The 20,060-nt window shown below is 34.7% G+C and overlaps 1 protein-coding gene across 2 annotated transcripts in view; it reads left to right on the forward strand.

Moving 5' to 3' along the window:
• LOC121667193 (contactin-associated protein-like 4) overlaps positions 1 to 20,060 on the forward strand; it is a 216,514-nt gene that overhangs the window by 66,156 nt on the left and 130,298 nt on the right. For both annotated transcript variants that reach the window (XM_042033618.1, XM_042033619.1), the window contains exon 3: positions 12,036 to 12,229. In XM_042033618.1, the coding sequence (XP_041889552.1) occupies positions 12,036 to 12,229 (194 nt within the window). The remainder of the gene's footprint in view (positions 1 to 12,035; positions 12,230 to 20,060) is intronic.

The following is a 20,060-nucleotide window of genomic DNA, read 5'->3' on the forward strand; positions in this document are numbered from 1 at the left end:
AAACTTAAAATATTCAAACCTCTTCGTATTTGTGAGTGCTTCTTTCTAAATTATGTGGGGAAATAATGATGTCATAATCCGTGAATTCTGAAAAACACAGATATTACACAAATACACAAAACCAAAAATTGACTTGAAGATGAGCAGTGTATAGTTTTTGTTTTTTTTTTTCTTTAGTTCTTTTTATAAGAATAGGAATCTTAAACCATGGAAGGTAAATGATTGGTCGAATCTCGACTTTGTGAAAACTTCATAATAAATTTCTCCAGCAAAATTTTAGCATTCAGGTCAATATGAAAAATATTATTGGAAACTAAATACAGGAGAGTTATACTAACTTCCCAGCTGAGGATCTGGTATAGTGTGTCATCTATAGATACCAATTAGTAAAGTGGTAAGTGTCATGTGACGTGTATTTCTAAGTGAACAGAATGCTGGGAGTCATGACTAGAGCACCAAATTAGGGAAATACTGTATACATAGGGGATATTGCATGTTCCAGTTTTACCTCATCCTTTTATGTTCTTGTCAGGTCAAGTTGCTCACAAGTGTACAGCAGTGTGACTGCGCATGTACATGCATACTGTGACACTTGCACCTTACACAAAGTCAAACTGTAATCAGACTAGACAATTCTGTTGACTTACAGAGTATCTGTCATTCTATTGCAGAATATTCATATTCTTGTGCACATAATCACAAACAGACTTAAAGGACCAGAAGACTGATACTGCACATGTTTTCTTGAAAAATCATGTTTTCTTTGTGCAGGGCCATAACCAGATGGAGCTGGCCAGTGTCTCCCTGATGCCAGCTGTAGTAATTTACACTGATAATAATGGAAATAAAATAGAGCTTTTCTGTCTTAAATATGTATACTTAGAGTATTTTTGCTTGGAAACTGCGGGTGTCCATATTTTTTCTGTTTGCTTTGCTATACTGAAGGCATCGTGTTTACTGAAACAGGTGCCAAAGTCAGTGAATCAGCATTTTGAAGGCTGAAATAGAATTTGCTGAAGTACCACCATCAGAAAGTGGATTATTGAGGATTGAGATTAAAGTAGTGATAAAAATGAAAGGTACAAACATGTTCATCTGCTCAAAGGTACTGTCCTGCTCATTTTGTTGTAAAGTATACATACATATCACTCTGATAAGTTAAACTGGAGATGATACATCTAGTTACATATTATAACTGGTTGATAAATATCAGAGGGGTTTAAGATTTAGTTTGATTGTATTTTGAACTTGCTGATCCTTTTACAGTTCATTGATACTGCTGTTCAACACTCTTCCAATTAGTAGGCAAATCCTCAAGGAAAATGCAATATCTGAAATACTCATCTACCAGGTTTGATTTTTTTTTTTTTTTGCAGTGCATTTTAGGAAAAAAATAGTTATTCCATACCTGTGTCAATCTGTTCTTAATAAATGTCACTATTTCCTGTTAAAATGCCAGTGGTGGATTTATATTTGAGGAGACAGGAACACAAATCATAAATGAATGATTGTATCAGAAAAATATGATTTAGATACACATATTTTGTATGTTTTGGTGTAATTCACATCACTGGAGATTGCAGCTGGTGTTAGGAAATTTAATTTAATTACCCTGGGAAACCTCATCAGAATGCTGTCATAGTAGCAAATGTTTAAAATACTTACAGTCTTCTTGCATCACATATATGAATGTCAACTCATCAATGCAAAATATTTTAAGCTTGATTTCTTTTTCTTTGAATTCTGTGGCCATAGTCAATAAAATACTGGGATGGCACGCTAGCTTGAAGTGAATGGGAGTAAATGCTAAAGAACCAGGATAATTTGGTTTCAGACTTTGGGTTTGCCTGGTTGTTACACACTGGAATGAATGAAAGCAAAACAACCAAGAAAGAAAGAAGAATACTAAAATGTCTAGAAGTGAGTGAATTGCAGATGTTCAACTGTAAAAAATCTTTCGCAATATAAAAATATTTTTGGCCATGAAAACTATGGCTAATTATCACTTCTAGCTTAAAATTGCAAGACAGGAATGTAACATGTTGGGCAAGACTGCTGAGCAAGGAAAACAAATATAGGTGGCTCAGTGAAAGCAGCTGCTAAGTAAACAACATGACAAAATTTAGTAGGTTGAAAGAAGTTGTGTAACTTTATAAAACTGCAATGAACAGTGTATTTGAGCTACCTATGTTATTTTTTTGTTTCACTGTAACAAATATTTATACAATAAATACATATTTTCCATTTCCACTCCTGGTAGTTTGTATTTCGTGACATAATGATGTATATACAAATAGAAATTACATCAATACAGAAATTCAAATGAGAATGCTGCTTAAACTCAGTGGTGTAGCGAAAGATGGTGGCAATCAAATTTCTTTATTTTTGTTTTCCCCATGAAACTTTCTGTGAACAAAGTAAGTTCCTCAGGAAAATTTACAATGATGAGATATAAGTGATCCTCACTTCACTGATGGAGAAAAAGAGAGAGAAGTTTAAATATTGAAAGTAGTGAACCACACTTCACACAGAGCAGGATTTTCTAATAGAGCATCCTAAACCTGGATAGTCTAGAGACAATAAGAGAACAGCACTATTGCAAGAATACACTCTCCCAAGAAGGATACAATCTCCCAAATTAAGTCCTGTTTTACTTTAGTCTTGGATTTTTGTCAGAGTATGTGCCAAAAAGGGGTACAACTGCTATGTGAAATTCCTAGTTCATAGTAAGGGAGATAGTTTGCTTAGCATCAAGTAAAAGTGGATGGTAATAGCCAAGAATGATGTAAATCTTGCAACGAACTGGCATATTTCCAAAACATTTTTTTCCTAAGAAACATTGTGAAGAACAAGAGCTTTTCTTCAGCACAAATCTCTTAGAATGACATTTATTTAATACCTGTCTCCTGCTGGAGGAAGAAAAAAAACACCTTTTTAGTACAGTGCAGAAGTGGCTCAGATTATATCCTACACAATTACAGCTTCATTACCTATATAAAAGTTTTTTAGTCAAACCTGGGCTTTCCAGTGCACACAGAAGATGTTGCCTGCTGTAGGGCATTGGTTCCTAGCACTGTGTGGTATGCTGGTGATGAAAAATCAGAGCAAAAAGTAGTGGCTTTGATAGGTCTTTGAAACACTGTCAGTATGTTTTCCTTTTGATAAACTATGTCAGTTTATCAAAATATCTCCCTTGATATATTTACATATGATTAATTGAGGAGAAATGTCTTCTGAGCTTTCTGAAGAAAAGTAAAATGGGATTCACTGACTCATTCCCCTAATTTACTGTTAATGCAGAAGGGGGGTGAAATAAACTTACCTACCATCTTCTGTTTGAATGATGAAAGGTAGATCAAACTTTGTCACTATTAATACCATTTCTTAGTGCCTTTGTGTTGCACTGATTCAAATTCAAGATGCCTCTGAAACTCCTCTTGACATAGTAACTACTACGCGTCACAAATTATTATTAAAACATAGTATTAATTTTTTAGTACCTGTCAGAATTTGGAAATTTAAGTTCCTTAAATATTAAATATTCTGACAGTTGAAAAAATAAATGCAATTGGTCTTTCTCTTCTAAGATCGTACATGTTTTCATTATTGATATTCAGTTTCAGAATATCTTAAAATAAAGTTAGACCTTCCTATAAAATTAAACTTTTTCTACCTTTGAGGCCGCTGAACTGGTTGCTACACCGACCTCCCTTAGAAAGTTCTATCTGACTGAAGCATTTATATAGCTCTTTTTATGTTCCACCTCAAAAGTTGATGAATTTTCTTTTTAGTAGTTCTGATTTCCATTGACAAAGCTCTGCATGCCACCTGTGAAATACTCCTCAGAAAACTTAACTTCTCTACATGGATAAGCCAAAACATGCTTGTTATGTCTATCATTTCTCAGAAAATTACTCAGATAAATTAATCTCATTCTTCAGATATTAAGAGGCAAGACTTCTTCATTCATTTTTTGACAGCAAGAGTAACTTACAGGTTTCAGAATCAGATGCTGTTTATGGGACTTTTCAGTCTGTATTCAAACAGTACATCTCATGATACATTCCTGTGACTGAGAAGTTCTGGTATCAGGCCCTCAAAAATGCCTCTTAGTTGTTCTCTCACAGTATTTTCGGAAACCTGGCCAAGAGCTTCCCTAATAATCCAGAAAATGATGGCTTATATGTTCAGAATGAAGGGTTGGTACTGAAGACCTTCAGAGTTTATATAGTGCAACAAATTTGGTTTTGTTGTAATATGTGGAGATAAGTATTGTTTTCCAAGAAGACAAAACAATTCAGAAACGTTCTTTGAAGGGGAAATCTTGTTTTGGATTCCCTGAAATATCTCCAAGATTCCATTGTTTCTCTACTTTCTGTTTTTTTTTTTTCAGTATTGGACTTAACCTCTGTCAGTTTGTAAAGTAAGAAGACAAGACCAGAAAATAGCTAAGAAGCTATACATGAAGTTGTGTTATGTAAGAGTATTTCTTAGTTTTCATCAGTTCATCTTAGTACTTCAGACAGCTTCAGCTAATACTTGTTTTTTTATATACAACTAACATTATTTAACCGTACTAAAATAGAAGGAAAATTGTGAAGACATTGAATGATTTCCTATGAAATCTAGTTATGGAAGGAAACTAAACTGTGACACTGTCTTGAAGGACAGCCATGGAGTCTTTTTATACACAGATAAAGTGACAGGACACAACTGCTTTTAGTCTCCTCCAAATCACTAGTATCTCTCCTTCATGCAGAAAGTAACTGCATACTAGAAGTCTTAAGATTCCCAGGCTATTTAAGGCCTCTTGTTTTAGTAGTCTTTAAAGAGGTATTTCTCTGATCTTACACTTTGGCTGAACGCACTATATCCTACTAACTTGCAATCTTAAAATCAGGAGGAGAGGAGACTGTGGAGATGAAAACACCAGTTGGTTAGAGCATGGTGCTAATAACACCAAGGATGTTTGGTCCCTGTATGTACCATCCACATAAGAGGTGGACTCGATGATCCTTGTGGGTCTCTTCCAGTTTGGAATATTCTGTGATTCTGTTTCCAAGGTTATACAGTTTGAGACCAGGTAGACAAGGGTCTTTCTTCAGGCAATAACAACTCTTTTTGAACAGCTGAGCTTTCCTGCACTGAATGCTCCTTTGGTTTTTTTAGGTGTTAAGTTTGATTGTTTTGTATGATAGTTTTAAATATAGGTAATATGTCAGTATGAGAAAGACTTTTTAGTCCTGAAAATAATCTCATAGTAAACAACAGGATTTTGCTTAGATCACAGCAGACACAATGGAAGCTTCAGATAGTTTGTCAGGGAGATTCTCCTGAGGAGTCACAAAGATCAGAAAGAAACACTTTGCTTTGTGAACTCCTTCTCAGAGAGCAGTCTAGGTGCGGCAGGATCCATCCTAGTCCCAGACTTAATCAAAAGTTTATGTCTAGTGGTTTATGGGGGTATAATCAGCCTTTATGTAACTTTGTCCAATAGGGTTAAGGACATCAAACCAAACATATTTATATGAATAAAGTATGTTATTTGTTGAAACTGATGACGATAATGATTAGACTAAAAATCTTCAATCAGATTTACTTCCTGCACAGTATATTTGTAACTACTATTATAGTGCATTACTCTTTTTAAACAATATTGAAGAAATTATATTAAAACCAGCAAAATAATTATTAACAGGAGCTTTATGTTACTCAACCATACTATTGACCCTGGGCAACTCTTTCAGCCTCAAGGAGTAACCTTGAGGGGGTATCCTCACTCAAGGGAGGAATCTCCACATGCACTCCTAGAAGGAGCATGTTGCAAGTCCCTGCTGTAAGAAGAGGGACTGGGCTTTCATAGTATAAAGTCATTGGCTGCTGTTCATATGTTTCACGCCAGCTGTGTCAGCTCAGCAGCCTTCAGTTCAGCAACTTTAGATAAATTACGAGTATTATCAGTTGCTGTTTCCTTTATAAGGATGTCTGTATGCTGCATCCTTGGTGGTGCAAGTTTCTCTAGGGATATGTTGTTCTTCACATCCTCAGAATGTTTAGCTTCGGGATTGATGTGTTAGGCTGGCTTCACTGTTCTTTAACAACAAAAAGAGTGTAACCCCTTCTCTCCATCTGTAATCAATAACTTTTGCAAATATGGTAAAGTTCAAGCTGTTTTATCCCCACTTAGGCAGAGGATCATGCTACAGATCAAAGGCAAAAACTGAACAGCTATCAAAAATGTGGTTGAAAATTACTGTGCAGAAATTTTATAGATGAAGCAGTGACTGCAGAACTGGGTTCTGATCTAACTGTCCCTCTCAGCCTCCTTCAATCCGTGTAAAAAAAAATGATTCTGTGTCCAGTATTTCTTATTCACAGCTCAAGGTCCCTCATCTCTTCTCAGGTTTACTTGCCACAGATTATCCCTGGTTTCAAATTTTGAGGCTTATATCCATGTCTTTTATCACTGAAATATGGCTCAGAACAGCATTGCTGTGATAACTTTTGCATGGCCTTTCTGAAAAATGGGCCAAGCTGTGATTTATGCTCCTTGGCATCTTTGGCTATTTATGTTCTTCTTTATAATTACTTTTCTTGCACTTTGCTGGGCTATAGCAGGAATTTCTAATTGTATGAGCTCTATTTCTTGAATTGCCTCATTCGAACATAGAACTAAAATGTAAAAGACTAGGGTTTTATTAGAGGCACTGCTACTCTGGACACTTTTTTAAGGTGCCAATATTAGGTGCTGCTAGAAATGCATCAACACCATTTATTGCCCCCCAATCCCCACCTCCTTTATCTTTCAATAAACTTAACAGAAGCCTTGTTCTGTTTATCTAAATATAAGCCTACAGTTTTGTAATTCTCAGTTTGTGAAAGAGGATGAATTTCAGCTTGAGAAATGAAATAGTGTCCTACTTTGGTATTTTAGGGGGTTTGAATGCTGTAAAGCAGTTCATTTGATTTTTTAAACCCTTAGAAGACTGAGTTGTGAATTAAATGTGCATGCAGAAAATCTGCTTTGTAATAAGTGCAGGCAAATTCATCCCTGGTGCAACTTTATTGACTTGAAATTAAAATCAGCTTCTGTTAAATGATCCATATGGGAAATACACAGTTTGATTAATCAAAGGAAAGCATCCTTGCTGATGTGTGTTAGTTTTAAGCCTGAACTTTTGCTAATATACACTTCTTGCAATCATTGCAATTAAATATGCAAAAAATTGACAGAATTTAAACGTGGTATAAATTCTGGTGCTGGCTAAATTGTCTAATGAACTGTGTGTGAAGAAGCAGATGTTAAGGCATGTATGAGTGTGAACTGTTTTGTGGTTTACGTAACAATGTACGTGATGATAGTCAGAGCTGGATACGGAAAAAGTGGGGTGGTGTTCATGCAAAGGGGCAATCTTTAAATCAGTTTCTATTCTATGTAGTTCAGAGTTTTTCAAATGAAGCAAAAATAGCCTGGCAGACTGATAACTACAGAGAGAAAGTCCGAAAAGCTTGATCATCACCTAATAAATTTTCTGCCAGCAGGATTAAAAGTTTTAAACCTGGTATAGCACTCCAAGTCCACTGTAGCAATACTCAGGTATTTTCTAACCTGGATTTGAGTTTTTTGTACCTTCTCTTCAGTTATTTCTAATTTTTTTATGTTGCAGCTATTTGCTAACTTTGCTGATTTTTTTTTTTCTATTTTCAATGTTAGTGATAATTATACTGTCACCCCAGTGAAGCTAAGGAAATAAGAAAATACAAGCTCTTTAAACACATATCCTAGCAGACAGGAACCAGGATAATGAAATAATACCCATTCAGTGCTGTGATTTGTTCATATTGATGGTCATGGGAGAGGGTAGAGGATATTTAACCTCCAGAAGCAAGAAAGGTAATAGAATAGAATTCAAACGACGTATGAAGAGCATAAAAATGGAAGTCTAGAAATACAGGGTATTATCTGAAGGGAAGCAAGTCTTCTCCTAGAAGTTCAGTGCATAAATCCAGGGTAGATTATAGTCTGCAATCTTGTTTATAGTTAGCAGTTGTAGTGACAAAGAAATTGCTGACTAAACTAATGAATGGCACCTCCTTGTCTAACTTCCGCAGAAGAGCACTGTGCATTGCTTGGAGTAAATGTTTGAGGAAACCCCAGTATATTTCACTTAGCTGACTTGAAACTGAATGTTATAATGTTGTAGAAACAGAAATCAAGAATAACGGAATTTCATAGGCAAAATTTGAAATATGAGAGATGCATGATCTCTTAGATTTTAAATCTAACCAAATTAATCAATTTTAATGCATTAAAAATATCAAAAGCTTAGTAATTTTTTCCATCATTTAACAGTCAATTCATTGATGAATATCACATAAAATGAAGGAGGCTGTTTATCAAATAGTACATAAAAGTGACTGATGGAAACTGTAAACTTTGATTTAATTGCTGCTAGGTTGAATGAACCAAGCCTCCTATTAGCTACTGATCCTTCATTTACTTATAAGCCAACAAATAAAGCTGGCAAGATCTTATAATTGAAGGACAGATGTTCATAAGTTAAGAAAAAGAGTTAGTACTTCAGAAAAATTATGAGGTTACTAAATATGTTCAATAAAGTAATGTACTTTTAAAAAGTTACACACGTGTACAAACACTTCACAAGCACTGGTATTTAAAAAAAAAAATATAATAGAAATGATAAGTGAAATAAAAAGATTTTATGTATTATCTGTGTGTTCAACTTCAAGTCAGCATGTCCTTCATAAAAAGGAACTGTGTAGAGCTTGGGGTTTTTAACAGAAATAAAGCATGAAACTTGCATGTTTGGGCAACTTGAATGTAGATTTTTTGGTATGTTGCATACAAATAATTTCAATATTGGCAAGAGACAGTGGAAAATAAAAAGGGTTATGCACCTCCTGAGATAAAGTTCAAAAAAAGGAACTCTAGATACAGATTGTCTTCCCTTTGAAAAATATTTTTCTGATTTGCTGTTAGTTCACAACAAAAGATGTTTCATCAGTCTCTGTTAAAACTTACATTCAGATGTAATTGAAGAAAGCATATGCTTTACATAAAAGACACGGACAAAAAGAAAAGAGATAAGAGAAATAAGGTGAAGACTTCAAAGTCAATAATTCTAGAAGTTTAGAGATGACAAAATTATGCCCCTGTATATATTATTCTCTACCTCTGTGTTCATACATTTTGGCACAGCCTTGAATATACACGGTATCTGCATCCCTGTGAGAAGCTCTTTAGGATCTTCCCAGAAACATCCACACCATGCAGCATGAAATCTAACAAACAAGATCCTTTTGGCATCTGTTATGCAGCCAGCTTCTGTGCATCACCTTGGCCAGCTATATGCTACAGCCAAAAGTGACTACAGTTTGGTACACTCATTAATCTTGCTGCAAGGACAGGACACACTGTGAAGAGTGCAGCATGAGAAGCTAACATGCTCTATTAGTGTTTCCTCCAGGACTGGGCAAATGTTTCATATCTGTGATGCTTTGGGTGGCAGATGCTGGGAGGTCAGCTGGCTGCTGGACTGTCAGACAGGAGAGCTCATGAAGAGCCTTAAACAGATGAAGGCATTGTGTGAACCAGTGTCATGGTGTTTCAGGAAACATGTTGCAGCTTCGGCGTAGTGGTCCAGGCTTTGGCTTCATACAGGCTGTTGGAGACATCATGCTGCATCTGCTTGGTGGTTATTCTTTATGGATCTTATGTTGCATTGGTCAGAACAGGGCTGATAGATTACTTCTGGGGCTGCATATTTATTGTCATCTCTCAAATCAAATAGCCCTGACATTCTGTGAATGTCACTGTGTATCTGTGTCTCTTTCTCTTCTTTCCATAGGGTGTAGTGCAGCATGATGAGGGGGTATAGACTACGTGGTGGTATGCCTTGCAAAAACTTCTGGAAAACACAGAACTAAAGACAGGAGTACTTACCTCAGACTGGCAGCACGTAGTACTGCCATAACAGGATGCTTTTTGGGCATTTTGGTTTACATCTTTCTGACTTCCATTACTTCATTCTGAAAAAAGTTCTGCAGTCACCAAGTGAAGATGTTTTGTCACAGAACGGTTTTACAAATTATGTACTCAGCACAGTCTGCCAGACTGCTCCTGTTGACTTCAATTCAACCCTGCCTTTCAAGTGAAAAGTTCAAAAATGCCACCAAACTTAGCACAGCAACACATAATTCTAAGAAGGCTTTGAATACCACAGCACTGCAGAATGTTGCTGTAAGTGTACATGCATCAGCTGAGGATGGTAGTCAAGTTGGCAGTTAAGTCTTATGTGTGGTGTGTCACAGATACAGTATATGAACTGATCATAGACCACTCTGCTTATGGCTGCGAGGACCTTTGTTTAACCTCTCACGCTGGCTGTTAACAGAGTTTTCTTTTTTGATGCCACCACACTGTCCTGCACAGCAACTAAAAGATGAAATGATGTGGTCATAAGGTTGGGCTTTGGAATCTGCATGTGAGTTAATTGAGATGCAGCCACTGAAATCACATATTTACATAAAATTCTAAATCCTGATTTAGATAAAGAGGAAAAAAAAAAAATGCCCAGTATTTAACTCCATAGTTTTGATTCTGTTATATTTTAAATAGCTCATAAGTGTGTGCACAAGGAATTGTTACATATGTGGAACTTTATGTTTTTCTCGCAGTTCTTTCTACATGGCTGTCTAGAATGGACCTAACTTTTTGTGATTTATGCGTATCTATATGATTTCCCACCATTTTTATATTTGACAGTTTACATTCTTTAATTAAAATTCTTTTTTCTTTTTTGTTCCTGGAGGAGGTAATGTTAAGAACTTGACTCGTGACTCTAAACAGAATTAAGCAACATGTAGTATTTAGTTATGAATTTTTCTACATCTTGGAGCCTATACAAACATAAAATTGGATTGTAGCTAACTGATTGTTGTGGAAACTAGATATATCTGTTCTGGTTCTGTGTATGTATTCTTTAAGAACTTTTCAAGGTGCCTCTTGCATTGTGTTTTGCTGAGTTGGATCTAAATCCGTCCTTAAATAATGGATATTTTTAAATTTTTATCCCACCATTCTCTAATAAAGCTCACCAGATGCTGTGTCTGAATACTTGCATATTTTGCAATGTAGTTCCATAAACCAATGCTTTTTCTTATGAGATTATTTGATACCTTCCCTTGACCTCTTCCAACCAGCTTTACAGGCAAGCTAGTAGCATGATCTGAGTAAATAAAAGCAAAGGAAGACAAAGGAGCACTGAATTGATATGATTTCTTCCTTTTAACATCTTTCTGATTAGTTAAAATACTGGAGAAGTGTAGCTCTACGTTTCACGTGAAATTTTTTCTTTGCAGACCAGCGTGCCTGTGATTGAAACTGCATGTATATACCTCATACTGTCTTACCATTTTGCTGACAAATTTCTTGGTCATTTTAAGAGGCACATGCAAATTTGTCATCTAACTGTGCTTTATTGCTTCATATGCAAATTTATATATCCAGGCCTCACAGAACAGAATCAGGGGAATCGTCGAGGTTAGACAGGACATCTGGAGATTTTCTAGTTTACATAAAATGAAATTGAGATGTATATAACAAAAAGTCAAAATTCAGATTTTTTACTTGAACATTCTAATTGATAAAAATTACTCTATAAAATTTATTGCAGAGAGAGAGAAAAGGGTGTGAGTCAATTGATAATCATTTTTAATAGTTATATTTGGTTACAAATATCTAGTAATCTGTGTAAATTTTCAGAATACTTGCTAAATAACACCATAAGAGTTTTGATGCAACTATATCTTGAATTAGTATCAGAGAATCATAGAATGGTTTGTGTTGGAAAAGACTTGTAATGATCATCTAGTTTGAAACACCTGCCTTGGAGAAGAATATTTTTCACTAGATAATGCTGCTCAAATGAACTAATTTATTTTTGCATATACAAGTTTTGTGTTAACTTGCTTATTTTTAGAAATACATTTCACTCTTTTTCATTCTTTTTAAGGTGCTGGTGGCTGGTCTCCACTTGTGTCCAATAAATATCAATGGCTTCAGATTGATCTTGGTGAAAGAACTGAGATTACTGCTGTTGCTACTCAAGGTGGTTACGGGAGCTCAGACTGGGTAACAAGCTACATTCTGATGTTCAGTGACAGTGGTCGAAACTGGAAGCAGTATCGTCAAGAAGAAAGCATTTGGGTATGTTCTTTCAAAGTTGAGAATTAAGTTTCTGCAGAAGACTTAAAGGCGACTTACTACACATTGTTGCAAATCTGAGCAAAGCTGTAGAATATAAACAACTACACTAAAAGTGTTTAGATAATTAACTATACAAAGCAGTTTAGCTCTTGAAAAGATGAAAGACAGTAAAAAGCAAACAAATATCAAAAATCTGGTCTTAACAGTACTCCATTAAGACACAAGGAATTATTCTGAAGATTAAAAATGTACTACAAAACGTCTTTTGTCTTGCTATGTATGGCAAACTTGTTTTCCCAAAAGTATTGATCCCAGTGCGTGAAACTTGGCTTTTAGTTGCAGTAAAAAAACAAAACAAAAAGAAGCAAAGCAAGTTGAAACAAAGGAAAAAAAACAAAACAAAACAAAACAAAGCACTTCGTTTATTTTTTCTAGAACGTTTAAACTAGAATGTAAGAATAAATGAAGAAGTGTAAGAATAAAATGTAAGAATAAAATGAAACAACCAAAGAAATTAAAATCTGAACCCAGCAAATCCCAATCTATTTAAAAAAAAAAGACCAAAATAAGCAATATTTAAGTTTTGGTCGTCAAATTCAGAATCTAGTTTCTGATGCTCTAACCCGTTTATCTCTGACTAGCTTTGTAACTGGTAATGATAATTAATAAGCCATTAATAAGATCATCACCTTCTTTTTGCATGTATTTTAATGAGAGCAAAGGATACAATACCAGAGAGATGATGTCCAAAGTCTACATGAAAAAGTGGATTAAATGGTTTTAGAAAAGGGTTGCATCTTTCCTTGATCCCCAGTATTTAGCAGCTTGGACTAGTGGAAGAATATTGGATCTTGTGTTATATTATTGTATTCTGTCAAGTGAATTCTGTTCTTTTTGAACAGAGCTGATTAATTTCTAAATTTTTCTAAGCCTTAGACTTCATTTATTTCTTGCTGCAGTTAAACATTATGTTAAAATGTATTTCATTTTATGCGTTTTGATTTTGTTGACTTTTAATTCAAAATGTTCTTGTCATTCTTACTGTCAAAACCCATCTATGGTATAATGAGATTATGCAGTGTTTTACTTGTTGCATAATTATCCTGCTTTTTGAATTTGCTACATACTTCCGCTTCAGACTGTGTTTTCATAACAAAGAGAAATAAATGAGTTTCTAATCTATATGGCTGTGGGGAGTAAGAAAATCAGTCAACTTTCCAAATGTTAAATGAGCATAAGCCGCTACAATGTTGTCTTTGCTCATCTTAAGACAGACTGATAAAAAGATACCTGAGAGGAAGGGCAGCTTGATCTCTTTAATGACGACTCTTCTGAAATTCGATATTGGCATTGCAAACAATGATGCAGATCGTTATTTCTTGAATATTGCCACCAGTAAAATATCAAACGGAAGTTTTGAGAAATAGTTAAATGCTGATGCAGACATTGGATAAGGGGGTTTTTAGATCTTTAGGAGGGAAAAAGTGGAGCTTCAATTCCATCATCTCAAACTTAATAAAAAGTGATTATTTTAATGACTGCAATGCAGATTGAAGGTATGGCTCGCAGGCAGTAATGCATAATTCAAGGATACAAACCATCAAATTCGGGGACAGTCTATTGATCTTTTTTATGTATCTTTATTTAGGAGTTCTGCTTCTAGGGGAATATATTTCCTCTTTTCTAAACTAATATACAGATGTAGTCTTGGAGTGAAACTCTTAAATCCCTATTTATTTTATAGATTTTCTCTGACTGTTATCTCTTTATGCTGTCTTCTCAAATGAAGTTCTCAAGTTCATTAAGGCAAGGACATCCAACATTTAATAATATCTACTGTGTTACTGTGTTATTTCTATCCTGTTTTTAACTGAGTTAATGGCCTGTTAAAAGACTATTTACCAGAAGTACTTTTTGGGGTTTTTTTAGTACTACTCTGCATTAGAATGATGGAAGATGTCCAGTTCTGAGGACCTTGTGTTGAAATCTTTACTAGATGTAAGGATTTTTACTTTGTAACCACTCTTTGTGGACTGAAGTAAGATACTTCTCCTGTCTGCAAATTTACCACTTCCTACTGTTTTTCTTTTCAGAAGTTACTTTTGAATTGTCTTTGTTTCTTTATGGCTTATCTTAAGGTTCTGAAACCCCTGTCACTGTGCAGCTATGACAGCTTTTTTGCGCACTGTAAAATTTTTGTAGCAACTGAGATGAAAGTGTACTATCTAGACATCTGCAAATGATCTAGTTATCACAACTCTCTTAAAAGTCTGTGGAGAGGGTATTTTTTTCTAAGGCTGGTTCCTCTGACCCTAGGTTTCTTTCTTAGGTTGAAGTGAACCATGTACGACTATTTCACCTTCCCCTACCTATAAAACACTTCATCACCTGTTGGTGCTGAATTTGCGTGCAAAAATTCTGAAGTTAAGTGAGATTAGCCTCTCTCCCTTCCCTGATGCTAAATATTAATTTTTTTTTTTCATTTTTCTGTGTATTGGGAATTAGTTTAGAAGGAATCATGGTGACTGTAGTCTGTACTCATGCAATATATTTTGGTCTCAGTGTCCTAGTCTTCTCGTTGTACTGATGACCTAAATGTATGCCTTACTTGCTGTCCCGTAACTCTAGGAAGTTTCTATTTTATGTAGATTTTATTTATTGTGTAAGATCTGTTAATTTATTAAAGTAAGGTGGTTTTGAAAGACTAACTCCATTATATTTAATTTTTTGGACTCCTGTCACTGTAGATAAAGTATTGTTAAGTATTGTTAGGTATAGGTTCTAAGATAGAGTTTTTCTTCTTTCAACAATACATTTTGATTTTTGTCCTAGGAGATATTACTGTTACTGTCTTTTTAACGTTAACTGTAAGTATTTTCTGGCCTGTTCTTGATACGTATTGCAAGATTATTTTCAGTCAGAAGTTATTAGGATTAATATTTACATCTCTTTTAGGAATTGATACGGTTCTGGTCGAGATATAATTCTCAAGTGAAGTAGCTGTTATTAGTGGTAAAACACATGTTTTTGCACAGAAACAATTCCCTTTGATAATGGTTAGTTTAATCTTGGAAAGAAATTAATTCAACACAATTTTATATTTTCTCTAATTTTACCATAAATATAAAAGTGTTTGAATAAGACATGTTGTGTCATTTTACATTCTTCAATCTTTTTATTGTGTTTCTATTCCTTAGAATGTAGTTTCTGATGCAGTAAAGTTCAAACTCCCAAGCCCAATCTTTTGCATGGTTCTTTTTTAACTTTAAAATGAGCAGAGGCCTCAGATCTCTTTGTTTATTAAGGTATCAGCTGTTTTTGTCTGGAAATGATGATTCTTTTCAGTTTTCTTCTTTCAGGCTTCAGGAGGTTTACAGTAAAACATCATAAAAATGTATGTTACATTTTGGTCAAGAAGTGCTAGGAAACTTTATGTCTTTGAATACTACCTTTAATAGAGGTACTGCTATTCATTCTTCTTTCTAATTTGTATTTGTATTTTTCCTCATAATTCTAGATATCATCACCTGTATTTTATTTGTGAAGAATCTCCTATTGTAATTATATTTATCTATTTGGGGCCATGTTTACTGATCCTGTTCACTAGTGTAGTTTCTGGGTTTAACTAAATTCATAGTTTTGTATGACAAAAGTTTTTGTGCTATGTACTCTCTCCTTAACATTGCTAATTGCTCTTTTAAAAGGAGAGTAATAAGGTAAAAAGACTAAAAGGTAGGAGTTAAGAGGAGGAAGAAGGATAGCAATTCACAGTTTAAATAACAAATTTCCCATGGCTGATAATTTCAGTAAAAACATGAGTGATCTAACTTATGGAGAAATGCATCTGAATGTTATTTATTAGCAGGAGTTTTGAAGAACAAAAGAAATGCAATTTCTCTTTGATTTAATGTTGACTACTTCTTCTCTAACACACTTATGGAAATACACATATATTCAACATTCAGTTTTGTGGATTTTTTTTTCCTGCAAGAATAATGATTTGTCCATTCCACAGCTTCAGTCGAGTTTTCACTTTCATTTGTTTTGAATCTTCCTTTTAAAAATTATTTCCAAAGAGAGAAATTAAAACTAATAGAAAAACTTAGCTAAAATTTGGGGAAATTATGGCCATTTTAGTAAATTCTCTTTCAGAAGACAAATTTGTTTATTTCTGTTTATTTTTGTACATATATGTGAGTTCTGAGGTCTATCGGTCGTTTTATTTAACTTAGCTGAAGTTAAAACTGGAGGTTTGTTTTATCATAATATCCTCTACTCCATGAGTTCGCATAGAAGTATTTTCACTGTAACAGTTACTATTCTAACAGTATGTAGCATAATTTCATGAATGGTGAAGAATTAATTGTGTATGCATTGCTACACATATTTGCAGCTTCATTTCTAAAGGAATTGGGGTTTTATATTTTACTGAAGATGTATATCTTATTTACATGGTGTAAAATAACTCAAAATTATGCAAATTTACAGGTTAAGAAATACTGAATCACAAATGTTCTATGATAATCACATTATATGTTTCAAGAGTGCGCTGTTTTGATAAAGCTGGTGACTCTTTCTTAGACTCAGTGATTCATATTTGCTATGATCCTCGTCCTTAGAGAGCAGAGTCATCATTCTTGATCATAATTTGCTTCACTTTAAAAGCAAAAGACTGTACAAATATGTTACTTTTTTGGACTTCCGCTAATTACTTTTTGAACCCAAAAGGTTTTTCTGTTGATTCCTTCTGCAAGCCAAGGCAAAGATAATTTCTGTGGGTACTCTATCACTACATTTTCCATAGGTACAGTTTCGAAATATTGTGACTTCAGAATGCCTGACACTTTTTCTGTTACTCAGAGGAAAGAGAGAACCTCTTTATCTATGAGTTAAAGTAGGGCATATAGTAATGACCCGCATGGGGGACCCGTGCTGGACCACTGTGTAGCTGAAGGACTACACACCATGGAAAGGGCATATGCTGAAGTACAGGAGAGTGTGAGAAGCCACCTCCCTTAAAGAGAAACAGTGTGGCAGAAACAACTTCTCATGGAAGGTATCCCTGCCCATGGCAGGTGTGTAAGGACTAGGAGATAATCTTTAAGGTCTCTTCATCCAACTGGCCCCAGCCCATGAATCCAGCCTGTCTGTATCCCTCTGTAGAGCTCTCTACCCTCCAGCAGATCAACATGTCTGCCCAGCTTGGTGTTGTCTCTGAACTGACTAAGGGGGCCCTTGATGGTGTCTGTTGATTGGGGAGAGATGCCGGGGAATGCAAGAAGAGGCAGGAAAAAACAAAGGAGGAAAATATTCTTAACTTGGGGTAAAAGGAGCTTGAAGGGAAATATAAAAAATAAGTATGAAGAAAGTCAGAGATACAAGCAATCTTGGGTGGAATAATACAGACAGGAGACTACTGTGCGAATGCCTTTGTGAAACTGGTTGCATGCATAAACTTCCACTTATGATGAGGACATTTTAATATTTATTTAAAACATTAAAAATTTCTCAACTTACCTTCTGAGCTTTTGCATTTCTCTATCTACTTCTGGTTTAAAAGCACTCTGACCACAGTGCTATTTTTAGACACTTCAATGGCAATCTAATAGGGCTAATTTTGCCGTCACAATGATTAATGTTCTGTATTAAAGTAACTTGTATTAGTTTAAGAGATGAATGCATGCATCAAGGTTAACCTGTCCCAGAATGTTTAAGATAAGTTAAAAGGAAGAAAAAAAGGTTGAAACATCAGCAAAAAATGCAGTGCCTTAAATAAAATCTATATAATTCTTGTGGGTAAACATTAAAGGCATTGTTAATGCCATAATGGGTGAAATATATATTGTCACTATATATATTATGGCAGACAATATGTGAAAAAAAATTCCACACGCACATTTAAAAAGTGTGTATTTAAACAAGGACAGCAAGATGCTTTGAAAATACACAAATCCAGAAGCATGCAGAAGTAAATATTCTCCAGATTTAGATATTCACAGGTTATTTTAAATGTTTGTGTTAATGTTGCAGTCATTAAATTAACATCAGCTTTGGGAAAGAAATATAAATATGTTGGGATGATACTTTGTTTATTTAAAGATTTCTGCTATGTAAACTATTACCTATGTACTAGACTTGGTTTCTGGGACTGATCTTGATCAGAATTGTTTTTTGGAAGTTGCCAGATGCTTCGTAAGCAATAGAAAAGCAGCAGCAACTTCCTGTATTTGCAAGAGAAACAAGAGAAGCAAGAGAAACAACAAGCAGCCAGTTCTTTGCTTCTGCCTTTTCTGCATGTTTAGTTAGTGAGTTTGTGCTATAAATGACTTTGCACTTCTAAGAAGCAGAAATCCTGTAAATCACAGTGCTATTATCTTGAGTTGTTTTAAGTTAAAAATAGTGCTTTTTCATTAAGGTAATTATTTTTTTAGACCTATGATTATCTGTACTCTAAATATATTGATGCTAGCGCACCATTTTTCCGTGAAAATAATTCACTGTGATAGATGATGAATTATTTTGTATTGTATTTACTTATTGGTTATCTTTTAAACAATAACAATATAATATTCATATGCATATGGAAAATGCCACAGAAAGTATTAGAACTACAAAAAAAGAAAAAAATTAATTCTTCATCTCTCCTCTCAGGTGTTGGCTGCTCTAGAGTGATATTGCACTGATCCCTATCATTCTCATTCTAATATGAGAAGCTTGTGCTTGAACACATATGCCTGCCTGAAAATTACTTTTGATGGATGAGGAAAATTGTGCTATGGCTGGGAAAATATTGTCCCTATTTTCTGCAACAGGCAGATTGTGAGCTTGAAGAAATTAAGCTGTCTTTGAAGAAAGCACTTCACCTTCATAGTCAGAATGGAGTGTGTTCAGTGTGCTCAAAGCTTACTGGGCAAGTAAGTAGTAGCACGCCACACATTCAACTTCTCTCTTGTTTATTCCAGCCGCTCTCTTTAAATATAGCAAAAATACTTTCAGAAATGGAATTCAGACCTAATTTGGAAGAATCTCTCTGTCATACATGGATTTTTTTTATGCCTAGTATAATTCCTGAGGTTTAAATTTAACCAAAGTGAAAGAACTGATTTTTTATAAAAACTTTGGTCATTGAACTTCAGAGAAAACCTCAAATTATTTTGAGTATATAATATCTTAGCCCTAGTATTGTGATGGTCATGCCATTTTAATAGTTTATGACTTAATAGTATATTATATTTACAACGCAGTCATATTTGTATCATTTTCCCATTTCCCTTTTAGACACTTAAATTTCCTTCAGAAAACTTTTTAAACATTGCAATTACAGAGTCCTAAAAGTAGAAATACGAATTTGGAGATCTAAGTGTTTCTTGAACTTGGGAGCTCCAACACACACTTAGATGCCCAAATTCCTAGTTCAGCTTTTAGGAATCTGAGTTTTGTCCGTAGTATTTTATTGTTTTCAAGCCAAACTTCATCTGTTACTGCTCTTTCTCTGTATCTGCATTTCTATAAAACAGATGCCATGGCTAGTAATCTACTTCTCTTCCATAACTGAATGATAGTTTTCAGGCTACTGTAGATCTGCCATTATTCTTTTGTAGCTGTTCTGTTGCACGAACACAGCAGAAGTCCCTTTTATGTCTTGCGCTGTGTGACCTAATGTGGAATAAGAAATTGCCACCCTGCTGTATGATCCAACATGAGCTGTTTAGTGTGCAACATCACACTTGCATTGTGGACCCATGCCTAAGCATTCCCTGGAAACCTACATAACCTCTGTGTTGTAATTTGTTTATGTAGTTAAGGTTGTAAATAATGGGGGAGAATTATC

The sequence above is a fragment of the Corvus kubaryi genome, unplaced genomic scaffold (genome assembly GCF_017639235.1).
Source record: "Corvus kubaryi isolate FWS band 111438036 unplaced genomic scaffold, C.kubaryi_AGA036_p1.0 37357, whole genome shotgun sequence".
Classification (NCBI taxonomy): Eukaryota; Metazoa; Chordata; class Aves; order Passeriformes; family Corvidae; genus Corvus; species Corvus kubaryi.